The sequence below is a fragment of the Misgurnus anguillicaudatus genome, chromosome 12 (assembly GCF_027580225.2).
Source record: "Misgurnus anguillicaudatus chromosome 12, ASM2758022v2, whole genome shotgun sequence".
Classification (NCBI taxonomy): domain Eukaryota; kingdom Metazoa; phylum Chordata; class Actinopteri; order Cypriniformes; family Cobitidae; genus Misgurnus; species Misgurnus anguillicaudatus.
The window spans coordinates 33,493,271-33,516,459 of NC_073348.2; the positions used below are offsets into that span (position 1 = coordinate 33,493,271).

At 39.2% G+C, this 23,189-nt stretch overlaps 1 protein-coding gene across 4 annotated transcripts in view; it reads right to left on the reverse strand.

Annotated features, from left to right (window-relative positions):
• Positions 1 to 23,189, reverse strand: part of sez6a (seizure related 6 homolog a) — a 50,026-nt gene that overhangs the window by 3,862 nt on the left and 22,975 nt on the right. For all 4 annotated transcript variants that reach the window (XM_073874452.1, XM_055207967.2, XM_073874453.1 and 1 more), the window contains exons 4-10: positions 10,065 to 10,257; positions 7,833 to 8,018; positions 7,459 to 7,627; positions 6,688 to 6,854; positions 4,182 to 4,376; positions 3,958 to 4,096; positions 1,413 to 1,609 (exon numbers count right to left, since the gene is read on the reverse strand). In XM_073874452.1, the coding sequence (XP_073730553.1) occupies positions 1,413 to 1,609; positions 3,958 to 4,096; positions 4,182 to 4,376; positions 6,688 to 6,854; positions 7,459 to 7,627; positions 7,833 to 8,018; positions 10,065 to 10,257 (1,246 nt within the window). The remainder of the gene's footprint in view (positions 1 to 1,412; positions 1,610 to 3,957; positions 4,097 to 4,181; positions 4,377 to 6,687; positions 6,855 to 7,458; positions 7,628 to 7,832; positions 8,019 to 10,064; positions 10,258 to 23,189) is intronic.

Genomic DNA, 23,189 nt, shown 5'->3' on the forward strand with positions numbered 1-23,189 from the left:
TGTTACTGGGGTGGTACCTTTTTAAAAAGTACACTTTTGTATCTAAAATCTGCATGTTGGTACCTCAAATGTATCAAAATAGTACATATAATGACCTTTCAAAAGGCACTGTCCCAGTGAAAACTTTTGTACCTTTATATCTGAAAGTGTATATGTGATGGGTATTTATATACACTCACCTAAAGGATTATTAGGAACACCATACTAATACTGTGTTTGACCCCTTTTTGCCTTCAGAACTGCCTTAATTCTCCGTGGCATTGATTCAACAAGGTGCTGAAAGCATTCTTTAGAAAAGTTGGCCCATATTGATAGGATAGCATCTTGCAGTTGATGGAGATTTGTGGGATGCACATCCTGGGCAGAAGCTCCCGTTCCACCACATCCCAAAGATGCTCTATTGGGTTGAGATTTGGTGACTGTGGGGGCCATTTTAGTACAGTGAACTCATTGTCATGTTCAAGAAACCAATTTGAAGTGATTCGAGCTTTGTGACATGGTGCATTATCATGCTGGAAGTAGCCATAAGAGGATGGGTACATGGTGGTCATAAAGGGATGGACATGGTCAGAAACAATGCTTAGGTAGGCCGAGGAATTTAAACGATGCCCAATTGGCACTAAGGGGCCTAAAGTGTGCCAAAAAAACATCCCCCACACCATTACACCACCACCATCAGCCTGCACAGTGGTAACAAGGCATGATGGATCCATGTTCTCATTCTGTTTACGCCAAATTCTGACTCTACCATCTGAATGTCTCAACAGAAATCGAGACTCATTAGACCAGGCAACATTTTTCCAGTCTTCAACTTTCCAATTTTGGTGAGCTTGTGCAAATTGTAGCCTCTTTTTCCTATTTGTAGTGGAGATGAGTGGTACCCGGTGGGGTCTTGCTGTTGTAGCCCATCTGCCTCAAGGTTGTGCGTGTTGTGGCTTCACAAATGCTTTGCTGCATACCTCGGTTGTAACAAGTGGTTATTTCAGTCGAAGTTGCTCTTCTATCAGCTTGAATCAGTCGGCCCATTCTCCTCTGACCTCTAGCATCAACAAGGCATTTTCGCCCACAGGACGGCTGCATACTGGATGTTTTTCCCTTTTCACACCATTCTTTGTAAACCCTAGAAATTGTTGTGAGTGAAAATCCCAGTAACTGATCAGATTGTGAAATACTCAGACCGGCCCATCTGGCACCAACAACCACGCTACGCTCAAAATTGCTTAAATCACTTTTCTTTCCCATTCTGATATTCAGTTTGGAGTTCAGGAGATTGTCTTAACCAGGACCACACCCCTAAATGCATTTAAGCAACTGCCATGCGATTGGTTGATTAGATGAGGAATTGAACAGGTGTTCCTAATAATCCTTTAAGTGAGTGTATTTCCTTTATATACATTTATAGTGTCACCTACCAAAGAAATGCACCACAAAGCCGTTGTTGTAGCCGTAGATGTTAGAAGCTGGATCAGATTGAAACTGGATGGTCACATCGGCTGTGGAGGTGTAGAGACTAAATCGAGGAAGGAAACCACTGTACTGGCCCAAGATGTTGGCCGTCAGGTCCTCCCCATCATAAAACGTCAGCATGTCATTCATTCCTAAATGAAGACTGATGAAACATCACAAATGCATGTACATTATTAAATTTTGTGTTTGGTTTTGTCTGGCTAAGCATTAGACTTAGAATATAAAACACAAATTACATGACATTGGTAGTATTTTGGACTACCCTTTTTTTCACTTAACTAAATCAACTTACAGTTACATTTAAAGGTGCAGTGTGTAAATTTTAGTGGCATCTAGTGGTGAGGTTGCGAATCGCAACCAATGGCTTAATCCACTGCTCACCCGTCGCTTTTGAAACACATAGAAAAGCTACGGTAGTCGCCACCGAACAAACATGTCATCTTCGGAGACAACTTAGTAAAAAAATTTGTCCGTTAAGGGCTTCTGTAGTAAAATGGCGGCACAAAATGGCGGCTTCCATGTAAGGGGACCCTCGGTGTATGTAGATAAAAAGGTCTCATTCTAAGATAATTAACACACGGTTCATTATAAAAGGTCTTTATACACCCCTGATAATATAGTTTTGTATATTATTTTGCATTTCTGTCAAAAGATCCTTCTAAAAATTACACACTGCACCTTTAAGATATAGATAAGTTTCTTGGGAATCCATACCTGAACAAAATATGTTTTCCGTGAAAGAAAAAAAACATCCTGGTTTGGTGCGAAGGTTAAATTTGTTTGTGTATGAACCATTTAATGAAGAAGAATGATGCATTTCTAACAGAAGGAGGCATCACATGACCAGCTGCATTTTCCCCAGATGGTTTAGTAATGTCATTCCCCAATTCATCTTCATTTTTCAAACTAACATGACTAATGCAATGGATAAACAAACTACAGAGTCTCAACGCCGAGAATCCATCATGTTTTGCATTCTGTCATGCTAAATGGCAATAAAGGACAAAGTTTAGTTACGCTCATCTGTCGAGGGGGATATGTGATATTCTGCAAAGAAACAAGATTTATTTAAGGTAATACGGGGGGAAACAAACAGGCAGAATCCTCAGTAAGCAGCAGAAACAAAATACAAACCCAAGATCCAAGATACATGTTTTAGAGTTCCCAGGATATGGTTGTAAGCCGGTAAAGCTGTGTTAAATGTTAAAGGAATAGTTCACCCCAAAATGAAAATTCTGTCATCATTTACTCACTCTCATGTTGTTACAAACCTGTATACATTAATTTTTTTCTGATGAACACAAAGATACTTTGATGAATGTTTGTAATCAAACCGATCAAAGGCCCCATTGACTTTTATAGTATTCTGTTTTCCTATGGAAGTCAATGGGGCCTTTCGCACAGTACTGTATACCGTACTCACAACCGCAATACAACAAAGCCATTACACATTGAGATATTAAAAAAGCCCCACTGATGAAGGACCACTTGCAGGTGCGACCTGCACAGTCTGTCACCTGTGTGTCGGCCCATTAACGCTCAGTGTTAATGAGTCCGGCGGTGGCCTCCATGTCTGTGCTAAATCAATTAATCTGCTGTCATTACTCACACTGTTCCCTCGTAATTGAAAGCTGGTGAACTGCACCGAATGCTAATGGGGAATTGAAAGCATTCTCATTAGAGGAAAAACAGGTTTCAACACAATAACAAACAGGCAGCCCGAAAATACACAGCCAGCCATCTGTCCATATATAGACACACACAAATTATGAGTTTGAAAACTCAGATAATCACAAAACACTTAAAGCACTTGTTATATAAAAAGGGGTGAGATTTTAAAGGGACATTCCACTTTTTTTTTTTAAATATGCTCATTCCAGCTCCCCTAGGGTTAAACACCTGACTCCTACCGCTTTGGAATCCACCCAGCCGGTCTGGGGCTAGCACCCCCAGCATAGCTCAGCACAATCCACCGAATCTGATTAGACCATTAGCATCTCGCTAAAAAATAACCAAAGAGTTTCGATATTTTTCCTATTTAAAAAAATAGTCCCCTGCCATTGAAAGTAATCAAGGGGACTATTTTCGGGCAGTGCGTGATATCGCTGTGCCTTCTGCAGCCATGTTACATCAGGAAAGTCCTTGATTATTACGCCAGAATGAGAGTATAGTTCCTAGCCATATCTGCCTAGAAAATCGCAACTTTAAATTTTCCGTCAGTCTTAGTACACAATGTAACTACAGAAGAGTCAAGTTTTAAATAGGAAAAATATCAAAACTCTTTGGTTATTTTTTAGCGCGATGCTAATAGTCTAATCAGATTCAATGGATTGTGCTAAGCTATGCTAAAAGAGCTAGCGTCAGATCAGCTGAATGGATTCCAAAACGGTAAGAATGAAATGTTTAACTCTAGGGGAGCTGGAAAATTAGCATATTTTCAAAAAAGTGGAATGTCCCTTTAACCGTGTAGCACAAGGTTCTTATACTCACACCTGGACATCCAGCATGAATCTCTTGTCTTCATCCACGTGCAGACCCCAAATACAGTCTTGACCTTTGTCATATGCTTCAGGCCAGTTTGGAGACAGCACCACTCCGGCCGAATCCGTTATTTCTCCACTGCAGACAGCTGTAATGCAAAATGAAAGATCCAAAGTTTAGTGTGACACAAAACCTAAAGTAATATTTAGCCGTGATTATGCACACACAGTTACCTCGGCACGCCGGTTCCGTCTCGTTCCATTGGGGATTGTCCAAGTTGACGCACTCTAAAATACCAGCGCCCCGCTCCAGCGTGTAACCCGGTTCACAGGAGAACTCAACTACAGAACCGACACCAAACGCGGGATCACTCGTGGAGAAATTTCCATACTTCACAAACGGCTCGTAACAGCTGCCCTTTGCAAACGCTGTAGGACAGACATTTCTTAGAGTAAAACACTTATACAAAGTCTCATAATCTAATGATGAGATTAGGAACATCAATGTTTGTTTACTCATTGATTTCAATCTTTGACATAATCTTACTCAGTCAATATTAAATGGCACCTATTATGCAAAATCCACATTTACGCTGGCAGTGTGTGAACACAACCACCCTACAATACAAAAAATCTACCCACTCCATTTTAAATCCACATTAAACCAACGTAGTCCAGTAGACATGCTGTTTTGATTCTCTTGTTAATGTGACATCACACTGATAAAGCCCAGCCCATGGCCACTGACTGTCCTGCATTACCATAGTTTCCACTCTATGCGAGTTGAACGCTGTCCGCCATATCTCAATAGTGAGATACTATTGTCTTATGGTGCGTTCACACCAGACGCGGAAGAGGCGGCAAGCGTGAGTGATTTACATGTAAGTCAATGCAAAGACGCGAATAGGCATCCTGCGGCACGGTAAGCAAGAATTGCGCTGGCGGAAGGCATGGCGCGGATGGTGCGTTCCGAGCGAATTTAAGAATCTGAACTTTGACAGATTTTCATGCCGCGTTAACCAATCAGGAGCTAGCAAGGACGTCATTACAGGAAGCAAGCGGAGGCAGAAAAACAAAACAACAATGGAGGACAATCATCGTCGCTACACGAGACATCTTCGTACTGTTGCGGGAATTGAAAGGATCTTGTTTGGAAGAAAGTGAGTGAGGAGGTCGAACAATTTGGTAAGATTACTCAATTTGAGCTATATAAGCCCCTTCCATGAAGCGAAATTTACGCGTGAATGAAACGAGTAAACACAAAATGTTCAAGCGTCCAACTACGTGCGAATAGTGCGGTTTTGCCGCCTCTTCCGCACCTGGTGTGAACACACAGTTAAGGGCCATTCACATTATATTGATAACTATAATGTTTACTATAACGATAACTATATTAGCGTTCACATTATAACGATAACTTTATGCTAATTCGCCCACGTGCAGGGCACTCGAACAAATACTTGCCTTTAATGACATGAACTTTTATTGGATATTTCTTGTAAATAAAACTTTTGCAATTGTTTACATGTTACTGAATATGTAAATATGCTGTTCTTGTTGCATTTACACAGCGGGTAACCAGCAGATGTCTAAACAGTGAATCTAGTTTGTGTAATCTAAGTTAATATCTTACCTTTTGGTGTAGTCAGTGTGGTAGGAAAAAAGCATTACGTAGTAAATTTCACAGCAACCGCATCAGCGCTGGATACCCGAGGTAATTTTATGTTATAGACCTCCGCATTGAGCTTTTCCACTGTCATTTGAAGTTCAAATAGATTTGATCTCAGAAAGGGACCCTGCCGATATCGTTCGTTGTATCTTTATCGTTATAGTTATGGTGTAAACTCCGCTTTGTCTTTAAAGTGACACTTTGTAGTTTTTCAACCTTCATAATATATTTTTCAAGCCCCTTGTGATGGTACATCGACTTAAAATAGGTTGAATGACATCTCTATCGTAGCCTGACGAGGTCTGTATTGCTTTTACTAGTAGGTTTAAACTTGGGGTTTCTGGTAGCAACTCGAGAACAAAAAGAAAACTACAAAAATCTGCGTCATGGACCTACAGCACGGGCGAGCCGGGATCGATTCCCCTTTAAGGCAATATTTTTATATAAACTTTAACCAAGCGACCTCCGTTACAACTGGCTTGAAAATGTGAGCTACGCGATCTTTTGGCGTTTGAAATAAAATAAAACCCATGAAATTATATTCATATGACATGCTGGAAAGCACACTTTGTGACCTAAAGAGTTGTCTTCTTTTCCTTTGCGACAGTGCTGCGGCTCATGTGGCCTCTATGGGAGCTAGATGTGAAAAATACATGTCTAGCACCCCCTAGTGGCCAAAAAGTTCGGTGGTGTGCCTTTTATATAAAACGATTTTCAAAACTATATTTTTTATAATTATAGTTATCGTTATAATGTGAACGGCCCTTTAGACTGTATATATTTTAACTGAGAGCGCCCACTGTCTATTTTGGGAAAAATATGAGGAGCAGTCTCATTTGCATTTAAAGGTACACACACCCAAATAAGGGCATTTTTGACATGATATGACCAATGATCTGTGTGATCACAGACTCATTCTGGGCACAACTGAGACTTATATCTCAACTAGTAAAAATGGGCATAATATGTGTCCTTTAAAGATATCAAGGTTGAACCGAATTCATGTTTACCCAAAATGTGAATTATGCATCACTTCGGTCATTATTTAAGGCTCTAGATGAGTCCTTGTACCTTCATATCTTATAGCTACGCCGGTGCATGTGCCCGATTCATCACTGGTGAATTCCACAAACAGATTTCTGCCACTGCTGGTCACTCCTTCATTGGGCAGATACTCCAATGCATACGAGTCATACAGGGGCGAAGAGTCAATGTCCCTACCATCCTTTATCATCAATCTGGAAGCAAAATAGAAGTCATCATCACTAAACATTTAAAGCGTAATCTACAAATTTTCAAGTTCAAGTTATGAATCCTCACATGCACACTTTTGTTTCCCTGTTACGGTGTGGATTGTTCAGTGCCATAATTTTAATACTGAGATACTGATAAACACTAACCTTAAATCCAGCCCACACATGAACTGTACATTTTTAGATTTTCATTAACAAATAATGTTGTTTATTAAGCCACTTTACATGTAGGAATTGTTGGCTGGTGCCTTACAATCTAAATGACATACAATGGACTTTCATTGTTTTAATATTAAGCATCACTGTAGAGACTAATCATGGCCCTATTTTTGCTTTAATAGAAAAAACATCATTGCCTTTATTCATGCATGATTTGATCCAACAAAGAATGAAAAAAACTGAGACTTTTTTGTCTCCAAACTATAAATAAACACAACCCAGCAAGCAATAGCCATCAGTTTATAATCTACGTTATATACGGTATTTGCCTTGTTTTATCCTAGATGTATGGGCTGTGTTTTGACAGCTATTAGACGTCTTTAAAACCAAAATTACTTGCTGAGAAATGCACAAACAACAGCGCACATGCCTGTCATCGTCCTCAGCCAGTGCCACTTTCTCAAAGTGAACGTGGAGCCGATGGCCCTTGGGGGCCTTCAGTACCCAGTGACACGTCAGATTGTTACTGTAGTTTCCAGGAAACCCGGGAGAGATGATCCGACCCTGAGTGGCATTTCTCAACGTTCCCCCGCAAGCAGCTAGACAAGAGGCGGAGAGCAACCGCTGTGAATTTGCCGCATGAATTTCCATTTATTTCATTATGCATTGACAGAGATTGCCAAAAACTAATGAGACTGTAGGAGCTACAAGGGTAAATGTAACTTTCGAGGTGGATCGTTCTTGAGGCGAAAATACTGTCTCAAAGTGAGACAAAACTTTGGGGTTTAGGTGGTCTCCTCTTACCTTGGCACGTAGGCTCTTTGCCACTCCAGTATGGCGTGGTAGCATTTTGGCAGGTGATGGAGGTGGAGCCTTTTAGCTGATATCCATTCAGACAGAAGAAATAAGCCACGCTTCCTACCTGGAGATCAGTGACTGACATGTTGGCATTATCAGGAACCCGTGGAGAAATACAACTAAGAGGAAAAGCTAAAGAGAGAGAGAAAATAAAAGATGCATGACATGCTTTTGCAAGTAAGAGTATCAAAATAAGAAGCATACAGTTACAAACATCTCTTCATGTACAGGATTTCAAACGACATCATTAAAACCAATTTTGTTGTTTTTTCCACATTTAAGGGGAACATTTTCATTACCGCAACGTGTCCATGACTGGATTTGTGTTCTTTGACATGGAAATATTTATGATTAAAAAATCTAAAAAATAAAAAGCTTCAGTGAATGTTATACTATAAGCATTTACAGTAAAGAAATATGTGGTATTTGGTGATCATTGGTAAATGTAAAGACAATAATAATGAATATAAATGTCCAAGAAAAATTTTCTCATCCTCCGCAACAATTTTCAATCATTGTTTAAGCCCTCAAGGAACCAAATACAAAAAAAATTGTTGGATGGGACATAATTGACTGTGACACAGCAGTTCTTATTTTTTCTATCCAGATAAAAGTTGAATTTTTTTTTGTCATAAAACTTAGAAAACTTTTTAGTTCTCATTACCGAAACATGAGATTGTAAATGCATATATTTAATGTAATTTCATGTTGCGGTAATGATAATTTTTGATAATGATAATCTAAAAATTTAGAAATATTTTTAAATCCTCTAAAATAACGGTTATAGTAAGTTCAGACCTTAATCTTATATGTGCAAAAACAAATCTGATGCTGGACACCTTCTAAATCTCAATTTTGTGAGAATCACCCGTATGTGTGCTCGGGGATTCGAACTCACAACCTTAGTGCTTAGTTGGCATTGTCTACCAGTTAAGCAACAGAAACACAAAACTGAGCAGACTGGTGCATAAATCCGACCTAAACGTCTTTTGCCTGTCAATTGTTCAAGTGGCTGTGCGTGCCGAAGCAAAGTCTAACATCCGTCCTGCATTAAATAACAATACCCATCATCACTGTTTCCATGGCGATTACTGTTCTATAATGCCCAATTGTTTAGCCATTACTAATAATAATCACTCAGTTGAAGGAGCACAGCAGGGCAGATCCATCGCTCGCGGGTTACGGCCAACAGATGCCAGGACTTATATAACACTAATCCAGTCAGTCTATCAGCGAACAGACAGACGCTGGCAGATTTAACAATGGAAAGAAAATCACAGGGGTTAAAAGCATTCAAGGGCGGTCAAAAAATAGAATAAATGGTCCGTGATTGAGGTCTACTTATAAAAGTCAATGCTTTTACTTTTGCTGATTTCTGCATTGTGGCAATTAAAAAAAAACTGCTGCAAAGCGGCTGCTTCTAAACTTTGTGATGGACGTTTGCCGGTTGCCAATTGTGTGCATGCAAAACTAAATGGCATTAAGAAAATTGGAGACTTAAATATAAATAAATAGCAGCAATGTGAAGCATTAAATATTAGTTGAACATAATTTTGTATGCAGTTGCAGTCTGTCCCATCGCATGCCGCAAAAACTCAATCTGGTGATTGATTGGTTAATAAGATGCAGGGTTGTGTTCCATGCTAAAGGTGTCCAACAGGTTAAAGCATTTGTCCTTTAATGTGCACCTTGTAAAGTGCTGGCCAACCATGCCCCAGCAAAGGCCATCGTGGAGATGACATCACGTGCAAACGCTTCATTAATTTAACTGCTTTGGTCCTGTCAGTGCTCCTCATAGCCTCCAAACTTCGTCTCTCTGGCTTTAATAGAATTTATTAAGCCCTTGACCGTTTGAAAGAAGCATTTAAGCGTAGCACATAAATATCAATAGAGCACAGCGATGCATTATGACTCTCTCTAGTAGTTTAATCTCTCTGAAAGAAGCGCTATTGATCTCTGTTTAGCAGAGTTCACGTATGCATTAAAACACAACAGGCTTTGGGCCAGAAGTGGCTGCCAAACCTAAAGGATGCTGAGATGTGAGGATGGTTTTAAGGTGACTTCTTCACGTTTAGGAATACACTGTGGTACTCATACAATGAAGGTAAATTGATATTGCTTTAAGACAGAATGCTGATTTAGACAGTGATTTTTGTTGTGTGGTAAAGGTCACCATACCTTTGTACCGCAAAAGCAAAAAACTCGGTCCTGTTGCCTGTTCACTGCTGAAGTGCACAGAGATTCGGTTACTGGAGCTGCGCAGCACCAGGCCTCTGGATAACACCGAGCTGTTGGCCAGGACAGAGGGCACAGATTTACCCAGATCCTCCAAAAACACCTCCACCCCTTCCTCGAGACTCACATTCAAAACCTGCAGAAAAAAACAGTGTCTATTTTTCATTCGAAGGTTCGAATCTCCCTTTCACATATTACATCAAAAGGTATTTATTTTAATTTAAAATAAAGAAAATTTTCATAAAGGTGGTAATAAAGTTCAAATAAAATGTTTGATTTTGGAAAAATATTTAGTTTTAACCTTCATATATCAACATGTATTTCAAAATGTATTTCAAGGGCAAGAAAAATATTTCTAATTTTACATCCCATATGTTATATAAATAAAAATATTTTAAATATATGAACCCTTTTAAAACTGTTTACAGGTTACAAAGGTTTTCTTTCTTTTCTTGGATTGAAATATATGGAGGGCTAAATATATTTTGTAATGCTTTAAAATGTATTTACTTATTATATATTATATATTTCAAAATATACAAAAATGGCCCAAAAATATATAAGTGAATTTTTTTTGTATATTTACAATTTTTGTATATTTTGAAAATGCCCTGTTGATGCTAGAGGTCAGAGGAGAATGGGGCAAACTGATTCAAGCTGATAGAAAAGCAACTTTGACTGAAATGACCACTTGTTATAATCAAGGTATGCAGCAAAGCATTTGAAAAGCCACAACACGCACAACCTTGAGGTGAATGGGCTACAACAGCAGAAATTTCCACTACAAATAGAAAAAAGAGGCTACAATTTGCACGAGCTCACCAAAATTGGACAGTTGAAGACTGGAAAAATGTTGCCTGGTCTGAGGGGTCTTGATCTATATTTAGACATTCAGATGGTAGAGTCAGAATTTGGCGTTAAACAGAATGAGAACATGAATCCATTATGCCTTGTGCAGGCTGATGGTGGTGGTGTAATGGTGTGGGTGATGTTTTCTTGGCACACTTTAGGCCCCTTAGTGCCAATTGGACATCGTTTAAATGCCACAGCCTACCTGAGCATTGTTTCTGACCATGTCCATCCCTTTATGACCACCAAGTACCCATCCACTGATGGCTACTTCCAGCAGGATAATGTCACAAAGCTCGAATCATTTCAAATTGGTTTCTTGAACATGACAATGAGTTCACTGTACTAAAGTGGCCCCCACAGTCACCAGATCTCAACCCAATAGAGCAACTTTGGGATGCGGTGGAACGGGAGCTTCGTGCCCTGGATGTGCATCCCACAAATCTCCATCAACTGCAAGATGCTATCATATCAATATGGGCCAACATTTCTAACGAATGCTTTCAGCACCTTGTTGAATCAATGCCACGTAAAAATTAAGGCAGTTCTGAAGGCGAAAGGGGGTCAAACACAGTATTAGTATGGTGTTCCTAATAATCCTTTAGGTGAGTGTATGTTAATTATTGCATCCTGTTAATCTACAAAAAATACTGAGATGCGAACAGTATCTGCCATTATAGATATCACTTGGGTTAAATGAACCCAGAAAATATTTGTATTTGACCCAACGATGGGTTAAAACAAACATTTTGGGTTGAAGCAACCCACCATAGCTTAAATTACAACCCAGTGGGTTGGGGTTATACCTTTTAACCCAGCATTTTTAGTGTTGAAGCAAAAACACAAACCCCATATTTGCTAATCAAAATTGTGAATTGTGAACTCAACATTGCAAAGTTTGCAATATTGTATAGTAACAATCCAATAAGTCTGTTCATACATATAAAAAATGTATGCGAAAACCAGAAAATATGAGCCTCCCTACAGCTATTATCATAAACAATATACCAACACTGTGGGAAGCCTACAGAGAAAAGCATCCATATTCAAACAAACACGCAGGCAGACTGCCTCTAGCATCCCCATCCAAAATGGGCACATTTCAAAATCACTCCCTCTAAATTGGTCACTTGGAGAATTAAAAACGACAGGTAGGCCAAAACAGCCGAAAAACAAACAGATTAGGACATCATAAGTTAGTGAGCTGAAGATGCATCTCATGAACAATTCAGAGAATTTTTATACTGAATATACTTTCTGCAGATTAAAGATATATTTAATCATGTTAAACAGCATTAACATTAGGCAGACCTACAAATAATTGCTAAATGAACAAATGAACTGTTGCATATTGCAAATGTGTACTGCATCTTGAATAAATTTGTGCTTCCTGCTTTGCTACTGCTCGGACGCTTTTACTTGCGCTCTGTGCTTTGCCCTTTTGCTTTTTCGCTTTTATCTTTTGATTCAACTACCAGCAGTTCAGCACAGTGCTCAAACTAAACAATTGGGCTCTCAAACTAAAACTACAAATTCCTGGAACTATATCGATATTTGGAATATTCAACAACTTGGGGTTTCTATCATAGCAGTCTACCAGTCTGCTATTGCCGGCAGCTGACAATCCTAAAACAGGACAACACAGCTGCCCACACTCAAACAGAAGAAAAGAAGAAAAAATGCCTTCTTTTGGATCTCAATCCACCTGCTGCTCAAACTGCCACAGACTTTTACAAAAGATTGCGGTTCTCGAAACAAAGTTACTTGTGGCGCTGCCGACCCTGCCAGAACATACAGCGGAGCTTCATCGTGGTCCTTCTCAACATAAAGCTGGTGAGTCCTGTGAACCTAATGCTTATAAACAGGTCATAGTGAGCTCAGAGAAACCTAAAGTAATTGAGGACACAAACCGATGGCATAAACAGGGTGCGAGACCCAAAAGTGCTCAAGACATTAGACTGTCACGAGTGTCACAAATTGCTGCATTAGCATCATCTACCCCAGATATGGGTACAACTCGAGTAGCCAATATTGGTATTCTACCACCCCCTGTACAACTTGAAAATAGATTTGAAGCACTAATGAGTCAGGGCTCAAAATTAACTTTTTTATATGGTAGCACTGGTGCTCCCAACTTTAAAGAGTTAGGAGCACCAGCAAAAATGTAGGCGCATACATCCAAAAATTAAAAAGCACCCCAACTACAATGTAAATGTTAATAGATTTATTTTATTAAAAATAAAACACCACCACCGGGCTTTACACGTCCTATGGCCAGCATTTAAAAGTTGGTCTTCTATTTTATTGTATTTTATTTTTTGCTGCATAAATTCCTAAATTAATACTCAAATTCTGTTGAAATATTATAGCATAAATAATATTTTAACAATTAGTGGTATCATGATTTAGATTACATAGAAAATCTAGCATACTTGTAAAACACTGATTTATTGTGACATTACAAAAGTGACGCTAAGATAGAAGGCTAATATATATTGGTATTGATAACTGCATTACCAGGATGCTTTTACTACTAAATAGGCAATGTTTTAAAAAATACAACAAAAACATACCATCAGCATTGTCGTATTCCACAGCAACATGGACCACAAGGATGTTTGTCGAATGGCCATTCACCAGCGCATGCGCACATACACCATTAAACACACTGACAGACAGGTCGGTGTCTCCATCAATAATAAACACATTTACCATGACACGTCTTGTGTTTTTGGCACTTTCGCCATGTTTAAGCAAGGTAACTTACGTCTGGCGCTTAAAATGTTTTGATTACGCCATTAACGCCGTTTTACAGGATTTACAGTAAACACAGTAAGTAACATTTTCATAGCGGAGACACTCAAAATCTTTAAGCCACTCTCTCTGAAAGGTTTAACGTCAACTCGTATTTTCCGGTGGTGGAGTTACATTTGAATCCCGATCGTCGTCAAAAAATACAGTAATAACCTTGGCTGTAATCGGCTCGCTCTCGTCATGCTCGCGACGCGTTCGTCTTTTCACATTTCCGCGCTTCACGGCAACAAGGAATGACTGATGCTCATATTAGCCAATATGCGGTCTTCATTAAACGCAAGAACTTAATGGTGAAATTTGATTAGTTATGTATCGTTGGAGAGAACACTGAACCTGGGACAGCGCCAGCACGCAGGATCACAATCAACTCGCGTCACAACAAAATGGGCAGTCGCACAAATGCTCCCAAATATATTTTAAGGTCGCACAGATTAAATTTCGGTCGCATATGCGACCAAAATGGTCGCAATTTCGAGCCCTGTGAGTTTGGGTGAAGAATCCCCAAATGTTAATGGACACAGATCACATCAGTCAGTAGCTTACAGAGCTAACAGACGCTCAATATCATACAGGCAGCGGCGCTCCGCTCAGACAGCAGCCGAGCCAAGCACGCTGATAGTGGGTGACAATATTATCAGAAACTTTGAAAGCAAGGCTACCCGTACATACTGTTTTCCTCGTGCAACGGTTTCTGATGTTAACAAGGAACTTTGCAACATTCTGATGAAACATAAGTCTGTCAGTCGGATTGTCATACATGTGGGAAAGAATGATATTCGGAAAGAGCAGTCTGAGCTCCTTAAGGTGGATTTCAACGAACTTCTTGAAACACTTGCAAGACAGAAAGTTCAATCTTTCATCAGTGGACCTCTCCCAGCCCGTGGAACAAATATGTTTTCTCGGCTACTAAGTTTAAATTCATGGCTGCAAAAAACCTGCACCATGAGAGGACTGAATTACATTGACAATTTCAATATCTTCTGGAGCCAAAGGCAACTTTTTAACACAGATGGTATCCACACAAAAAAACTATAGGTGCTAGGTTGCTTAAAGACAATATCTTTTTCTCCATGCATCATCCATCAGCTGAGAGTGCCAGTCCACTACTGAACAGCGGAAATGACCACAGGATTTCACACCAGCACCTGGATGGACATTCAGATGACAAGGATAAAACTCTGCAGTCACAACTACTGTTCACAGACACAGCTCAGGCTGAGCCTTGCCCACAGACCTCGCTACAGCTGGATTGTGAATCAACACCCAAGGACGTTTCTGTTGATAATGACCAGAGGAATGATAACACTCCCTCCCAGCCTTCAGGAACACCAGAATCACAGCTGATGTCGTCACACTCTCTCTCCCTCTCTCCAACATCACCACTTCTGGGCTTTTCAGAGAAAATGGAGAAACTGGTATTTGCTGGAACAAAGCTCTCCCACTCTATTGCTGCGAGTCCCCAAATATCAACCAAGAAACGGCGGGCTCCTCAACCACCAAAGCCTTCGGGCCCAGCCCGCCCTCCCCCTCCATCTGAGAGAGCACTCCGACCTCTGCCTCAACGTCAGGGATCACACCAGCCCTCATCTGCAAACAGCACTGGTAACTGATGTGTGTTGGGTCCCCGCTACGTCAGCAGTAACAATCATAAATATTTTAAGAACAAGCGGGTGCCCGATGTCCCTTTAGCTTTTCCTATCTCTGTCCTGACATGTGATAGAAAGATGAAGGCCGTCTCCAGCCGCACAGCAATTCTATCTAATCTACTGCCTATTATACGTCATTCTGAGATTGATACAGTGCCAAAACCAGTTACTGTTAAGTTAGCACTTCTGAACATCCGTTCACTAAAGAACAAATCCTTTTTAGTTAATGATCTTATCACCACTAACAACCTGGACTTTATGTTTCTAAATGAAACTTGGTTAGATGACAGCTGCAGTGCTACAGTCCTCAATGAATCAGCCCCACCCAACTTTACCTTTATAAGTGTCAGTAGAGTTATTAGAAGGGGTGGAGGAATAGCTGCTTTATTCAAAGATGCCTTTCAATGCAAGCAAGTGTTACTTGGTGATTACCAGTCTTTTGAATATTTGTGTATTGCTTTAAAAGGTACACCACGCATTCTGTTTACAATTATTTATAGACCTCCCAAATACACCTCACCATTTGTTGATGAGTTCACAGAACTTTTATCAACAATTTCCTCTGAATTTGATTATTTTGTTATTGCTGGAGATTTTAATATTCATATAGACAATGCAGAAAACAATGCTGCAATTGAACTGTTAAATGTTTTAAACACTTTTGATCTGACCCAGCATGTGCAAGGTCCTACACACAATCGGGGACACACTCTTGATCTGCTCATTAGCAAGGGTCTACACATTTCATCCACTGTAATCAAGGATGAAGCCCTATCTGACCATTTCTGTGTTTACTTTGATTTATTGATCTGTCCTGCCACTGATGCTAGATCTGTCTATGTTAAAAAAAGGTTAATAAATGAGAACACCAGTGAGGTATTTATGAATGCTTTGTCAATGTTGCCAAACATATCGGCAGACTCTGTTGATGTTCTCCTTGAAAACTTTAACATAAAAGTTAAAGATGCTATTGATGGTATAGCTCCAGTAAAGGTCAAGGTGATCACTGGCAGACGTAAAGCACCCTGGAGAAACACAACAGCAGTACAGCACATGAAAAGAACATGCAGAAAAGCTGAACGTATGTGGCGGAAAACAAAACTTGAAGTACATTATAGCATCTATAAGGACAGTCTTCGTGCTTTCAATGTAGAACTAGGCACAGCTAGACAGACCTTCTTTTCAAACATTATAAACAAAAACATAAACAACACTCGCACTCTTTTTGCTACTGTAGAGAGACTAACAAACCCCCCAAATCAAGTTCCTAGTGAAATGCTCTCTGACAACAAATGCAATGAGTTTGCAACCTTTTTCTCTGAGAAGATCAGTAATATCAGAATGACGATCAATACGGCCTCATATTGTACTGTGATCAGTCAGATATCATTGCAACAACCTCAGAAATTAGCCATTCTCTCGGAATTTGACATAATTGATATAAAAACCTTGGAAGAAACAGTACAACATCTTAAAGCATCAACTAGCAGCCTTGACACGCTCCCCACATCTTTTCTCAAAAAGGTACTTAACTGCTTAGAAACTGACCTCTTAAAAATAGTAAATACCTCTCTGATCACAGGCATTTTTCCAGAGTCATTAAAAACAGCAGTTGTTAAGCCTCTCCTAAAAAAGAATAACCTAGACAAAACCATACTTAGCAACTACAGACCAATCTCAAATCTTCCGTTTATAGGCAAGATCATTGAAAAGGTTGTTTTTAATCAGCTGAACAAATTCTTAAACTCAAATGGCCATCTGGACAATTTTCAATCTGGTTTCCGTCAGCATCACAGCACAGAGACAGTGCTCATAAAGATAATAAATGATATTCGCTTAAACTCCGATTCAGGTAAAATATCAGTGCTGGTGCTACTAGATCTTAGTGCTGCCTTTGACACAGTAGATCACACCATACTCTTACATAGACTGGAAAACTGGGTAGGGCTCTCTGGGATGGTCCTCAAATGGTTTAAAACATACCTACAAGGAAGAGGTTACTATGTGAACATAGGTAACCATAAATCTGAGTGGACATCCATGACATGTGGTGTCCCACAGGGTTCAATTCTTGCACCGCTTCTGTTTAATTTGTATATGCTCCCACTTGGTCAAATAATGAAAAAGAACCAAATTGCTTACCACAGCTATGCAGATGACACCCAGATATACTTAGCCCTGTCACCCAATGACTACAGCCCCATTGACTCTCTATGTAAATGCATTGATGAAATTAACTGTTGGATGCGTCAAAACTTCCTCCAGTTAAACAAAGACAAAACAGAAGTCATTGTATTTGGAAATAAATATGAAACTCTCAAAGTTAACACATACCTTGACTCTAGGGGTCTAAAGACACAAAATAAAGTCAGAAATCTTGGTGTAATTTTAGAGTCTGACCTTAATTTCAGTAGTCACGTGAAAGCGATAAGCAAATCAGCTTACTACCATCTCACAAATATTGCCAGAATTAGATGTTTTGTCTCAAGACAGGACTTAGAGAAACTTGTTCATGCTTTCATCACAAGCAGGGTGGATTACTGCAATGGACTTCTTACGGGGATCCCCAAAAAGACCATTAGACAGCTACAGCTCATACAAAACACTGCTGCCAGAATTCTGACCAGAACCAAAAAATCTGAGCACTGTTGAAATATAATTTGAAGTCATTGTTTTTGTTTTATTAATTATTATCATATGTATCTGTTCACCTAAATATGAAAGAAACAGCAAGTTAATGAAAGCTATTTAGCTGGAATGCATGCCTTTATTTCAATAGGGCATATTGACCATTTGTTATCTACTCAAGGGGGGATGATCTGGGATGCGTTTACACAGACCCCTTCCTGCTGTAATGGTTATCTGACCAAAGGGGGATGATCAGGAATGTGTTTTACAGCTGTCCCTTCTTGCCTGACTGTAACCTTTCTTTGATGTTTATATTGTAAGCTAAAGGCATTGTTTCCATCTGAAGGGACTGCCCCCTTTGAATGGCTTTAAATGTAATGCATGTATACCCAAAGTCAGACTTGGTTACTGCAGCACCCCGAGCTCTATGCTCTGATTCCAAGAACGCTTTCTGCAATAAAGACTACTGCTCGAGGAAATCCAAGTCTCCTGGTCTTCGCTAAAAAAGTTTCCAACAGATGGTGCCGTGACCCGGATAGAGCTTCTCATTTCACCAAATATCTACAAACATCACTCCAGACTGATTTTTTTCAGCTCAACTTTGATTTGGTGAGTGTCACTCTATCAAAAGAACCTCTACAGACCAGTACATGTGGTGAAGTGTTAACAAACAGCTGCAGGGTTCTGTTAACAAATGTTGGTTTACCCTCTGTTTAGGCAGAGAAGGATTTGTGTTATCCTCTGTTTATCAGAGAAGAAATTTTGGTTATCCTCTGTTTCAGGCAGAGAAGTTGTTTGGTTATCCTCTGTTTAGGCAGAGAAGAATTTGGTTATCCTCTGCTTGGTCAGAGAAGAAGCTTGGTGTATCTTTTGTGTATCAGAGAAGGCTACAGATGAATAAGAGCAAATAGGTCATCCTCTGTTTAAGAAAAGAATTTGGGCTATCTTCTAATTTGTGGGGGAGATTAACAACAGTGGTTGTCTGTTAAAAGAAATCCACTTAAAGGTAATAATGGTTAAAAAGAATCCTAGACTGATTCCCACAACTGAGAAAGGTGGACTTGCAACCCCTTTATGGTCAGACAATGAGTTTAGCTCAGTCCTGAATAATCACATGGATTCTATTGTGACAGAATCCGTTAGACAGAATCTAACACAGAAATTTGGTATTGATCAAGATAGGACCTGGACTCTTGAAGAGTGTAAGAAAGTTTTGGGGGCCTGTGTTAGAAAGAACAACACAAAAGGCATTATCTACTGTTACAGAGAATACAGTTTGGCTTTAGCTGCAAAGCAAACTGAGTGTATTGCAAAACTAGAGAAAAAAATTCAAGATATGTGTTCTCATGCTATCTCTCCTAATGAGAAGATAGGCCATGACATGTCTTCACTAGAAGACAATCAGAAACAACACTCAGATGTCCATCCTGACTTACAGTCTGTTAGACAGAAACACAGTGTTTGTGTTAATCACAGAAATAATATAAGTGAGAAAGCATGTGATTCAGTTAAGGTGTGTGGAGCAAGGAAAAAGGCTCAAAGTGAAAATGTTGGAACTGCATTTCCTTCAATGTCAGTAGTTCAGCTACAAGATGTAGCTCCAGAAACAATAGATAGACTTGCTGAAAGTTTGCCATCAGCACATGCTAATTTTTCTGAGTTCAGAGGAGCATTGTCCAGAAAAATCCGTTTGTATGACTTGTCTTTAGCTAACATCATGCAGCTTATGTCACAAATTTTGTCTGAATCAGAATTCAGTACCTTTGAAACTGCTGTTAAAAGTTATGAGCTACAGGATGCAAATAAAGATGGGTTAAGAGAAGGAGTGTTAGCCATACTGAGGGACATTGTTGGACCAAAGGTTGATTGGACTAAGATCACAAGTTGTGTGCAAAGAAAAAATGAAACTGTGAGTGAATACACAGAAAGGTTTTGTCAGTCAGCTGCAGCATACAGTGGGATAGCAAATAATCCTGAAGATGCATTAGACGATAAGGGACCACTAGTCCGTTCATGGTTTGATGGCCTTTCATCTGAATACAGAAATGCTCTGCCCTTCCTAGACCTAACATGGTCTAATGCAACCCTGAGAGGCAATTTGGACAGATTAACCACTTGGGAACGAGATTCTGATGTTAAGACAAATGTCAAAATAGCAGCAGCATTGCTGAATAAGGCTAAAAAAGAAAGTGGGCCAAATAAATGTCTTAGGAGGGAAATCAAATGTCACTACTGCGGTAAGCAAGGACATAATTTAAAAGAGTGTAGGAGAGGCAAAAAGATACTTGGAGAAATTAACAGAGTTTCTCAGCTCTTACAGAGCCTGCTTACAATACTAAAGCAGCCCCTCCCTTCTACACCTAATCTGTGGGGCAACTTGCTAAGGGTCTAATCATTAAGGCTGTGAGAGGTTATTGTTGTATTAAATTTTACAAGGATGAAATCTGGATGATGTCTACTATGACTGATGTTTCTTTAGAGGATTTTGTTGTTGAAGAATTTATTTTACAGTTTAAAAGGGGGATTAGATTATTTAAAATTTAAGATGCTGATAGCTCCTATGTTGACAGGGACAGACTAGGACACATGGACCAGTGAGGAGCCCAGGGCAGAACCGAATGCAATAAGCGTCGGGGGCCAAACCCTGTGGTGAAGATTTCCTCATAGGTTTTTTCCCCTCATATAGTTTATCCTCACCTCACCTGGTCCTTAGGTGTCAAACTAAAACAGACTAGGGTAAAAAAATAAAAATCTATACGATCACAATGATGTTGAGGCTATACGATCACAAGGAAGTTAAAATGATATGATAACAAGGATATTTTAAACATAAAATGTAGTATGAGAGTACTGCTCTTTCGTGTCTTTCTTTTTGTGTTGCAGATACTGGACATGACAGTGACACCCTGGTGTGAATCACCCTGGAAAGCTATCAGTTTGGACCAAAGAGTCATTTTGCGAAGGATTTGGAGCGTCAAAAATCAACATACTGTAACATCTGAAACGACTGTTAGCAGCAAAACACAGCTAATCTACATTCATGGACTACAGAACTTCCAGTATACAGTTTTGGTTCCAGAAAAAAAAAACAGAATCATGATATTCTGTGCCAATTTACACATGGTCAAATTTGACTGTAACTTCCAATGTTACAAGACTAGAAGATGGGACATTATGTTAACCAACATATGTCAAAGAATGGACTTGAAGGTTTAGAATTAAATTATGTGAGAGTTATTTAGAACTCTCAAAGGGGGAATTGTTGAAATATAATTTGAAGTCATTGTTTTTGTTTTATTAATTATTATCATATGTATCTGTTCACCTAAATATGAAAGAAACAGCAAGTTAATGAAAGCCATTTAGCTGGAATGCATGCCTTTATTTTAATAGGGCATATTGACCATTTGTTATCTACTCAAGGGGGGATGATCTGGGATGCGTTTACACAGACCCCTTCCTGCTGTAATGGTTATCTGACCAAAGGGGGATGATCAGGAATGTGTTTTACAGCTGTCCCTTCTTGCCTGACTGTAACCTTTCTTTGATGTTTATATTGTAAGCTAAAGGCATTGTTTCCATCTGAAGGGACTGCCCCCTTTGAATGGCTTTAAATGTAATGCATGTATACCCAAAGTCAGACTTGGTTACTGCAGCACCCCGAGCTCTATGCTCTGATTCCAAGAACGCTTTCTGCGATAAAGACTACTGCTCGAGGAAATCCAAGTCTCCTGGTCTTCGCTATAAAAGTTTCCAACAGCACATTACTCCAGTCCTCAGGTCCTTACACTGGCTTCCTGTTACATTTAGAATAGATTTTAAAGTATTGTTACTCGTTTATAAATCACTTCATGGCTTAGGACCCAAATACATGACAGATATGCTAACTGAATATAAACCTAACAGATTACTCAGATCATTAGGATCAGGTCAGTTAGAAATACCAAGGGTTCACTCAAAACAAGGTGCGTCAGCATTTAGTTATTATGCCACCTCTTGCTGGAATCAGCTTCCAGAAGAGATCAGATGTGCTTCAACAGTAAACACTTTTAAATCTAGATTAAAAACACATCTGTTTAACTCTGCATTTACTGAATGAGCACTGTGCTGCTTCACACTGACTGCACTTTTACCTCAAGTCACTTTTACTTCTGTTTTATTCTTTTTAACATTTTAAAGTGTTTTTATTAAAATCACATTTATTTTCTTTAATTGTTATTCTAAATTTTCATGTATCTTTGTTTTTATTGTGATTTTATTGTGTATCTATTATTTTTACATTTTCTTTTTTCTCTTTTATATATTGATTTCTCATTTCTATGTAAAGCACTTTGAATGACCTCTGTGTATGAAATGTGCTATACAAATAAACTTGCCTTGCCTTGCCTTGCCTAAATATAAAACGGATGAATACTGTACATTCAAGATTTTCAAGATTTTTATTTGTCAAACACATATTGTATACAACTAGCAATGCAATGAAAGGTGGGGGAGAGCGAGAACGCAATACCCCACTATCAGTAATTTTGCAATTCCCGGAGTCCAATGGCTGATCCTTGCCCTGGGTGAACCACCATCTTGATCATAGTGTCTCCCATGGCAGGTAAGTATATTCCTCCAAGCATCTCAATAGAGCCAACTCATCTCAAATGCTCATAAAGTCAAATGAGCGTCATATGCAGAATAAAGGTTTGCTTTGCATGAGAAAAACGGAGTAGCTTTCTCTTCTCATGCCCCAGAGAAAACCAACACATGTTCCATAGCATCTTTAGGATTGAATTTGACACAACATCTGCACAGCACTCAAGGACATTGAAATAATGATCCACCTGAAACTGCATTTCAAAACTTCAGTATTCACACAGAGAGGAGACAAAATCAGTGTATAAATGCTGTTCTCTCTCTGTACTGATCAATGTAAAATTAGGGCTTTGAAAATTGCAGTGCAGTCGATAAACAGTTTCTAACTGCATAAAACTCACAATACACAGCATCCTCTTTCCAGAGTTTCAAAAAGATTTCGCTCTTTTGTGTCTCAAGAAATAAAGTTGAAGACTTAAAAAATTTCTGCAACAATTTACAATAAGATTGTATTTATTAACATCCGTTAATGCATTAGCTCAGTGGTTCC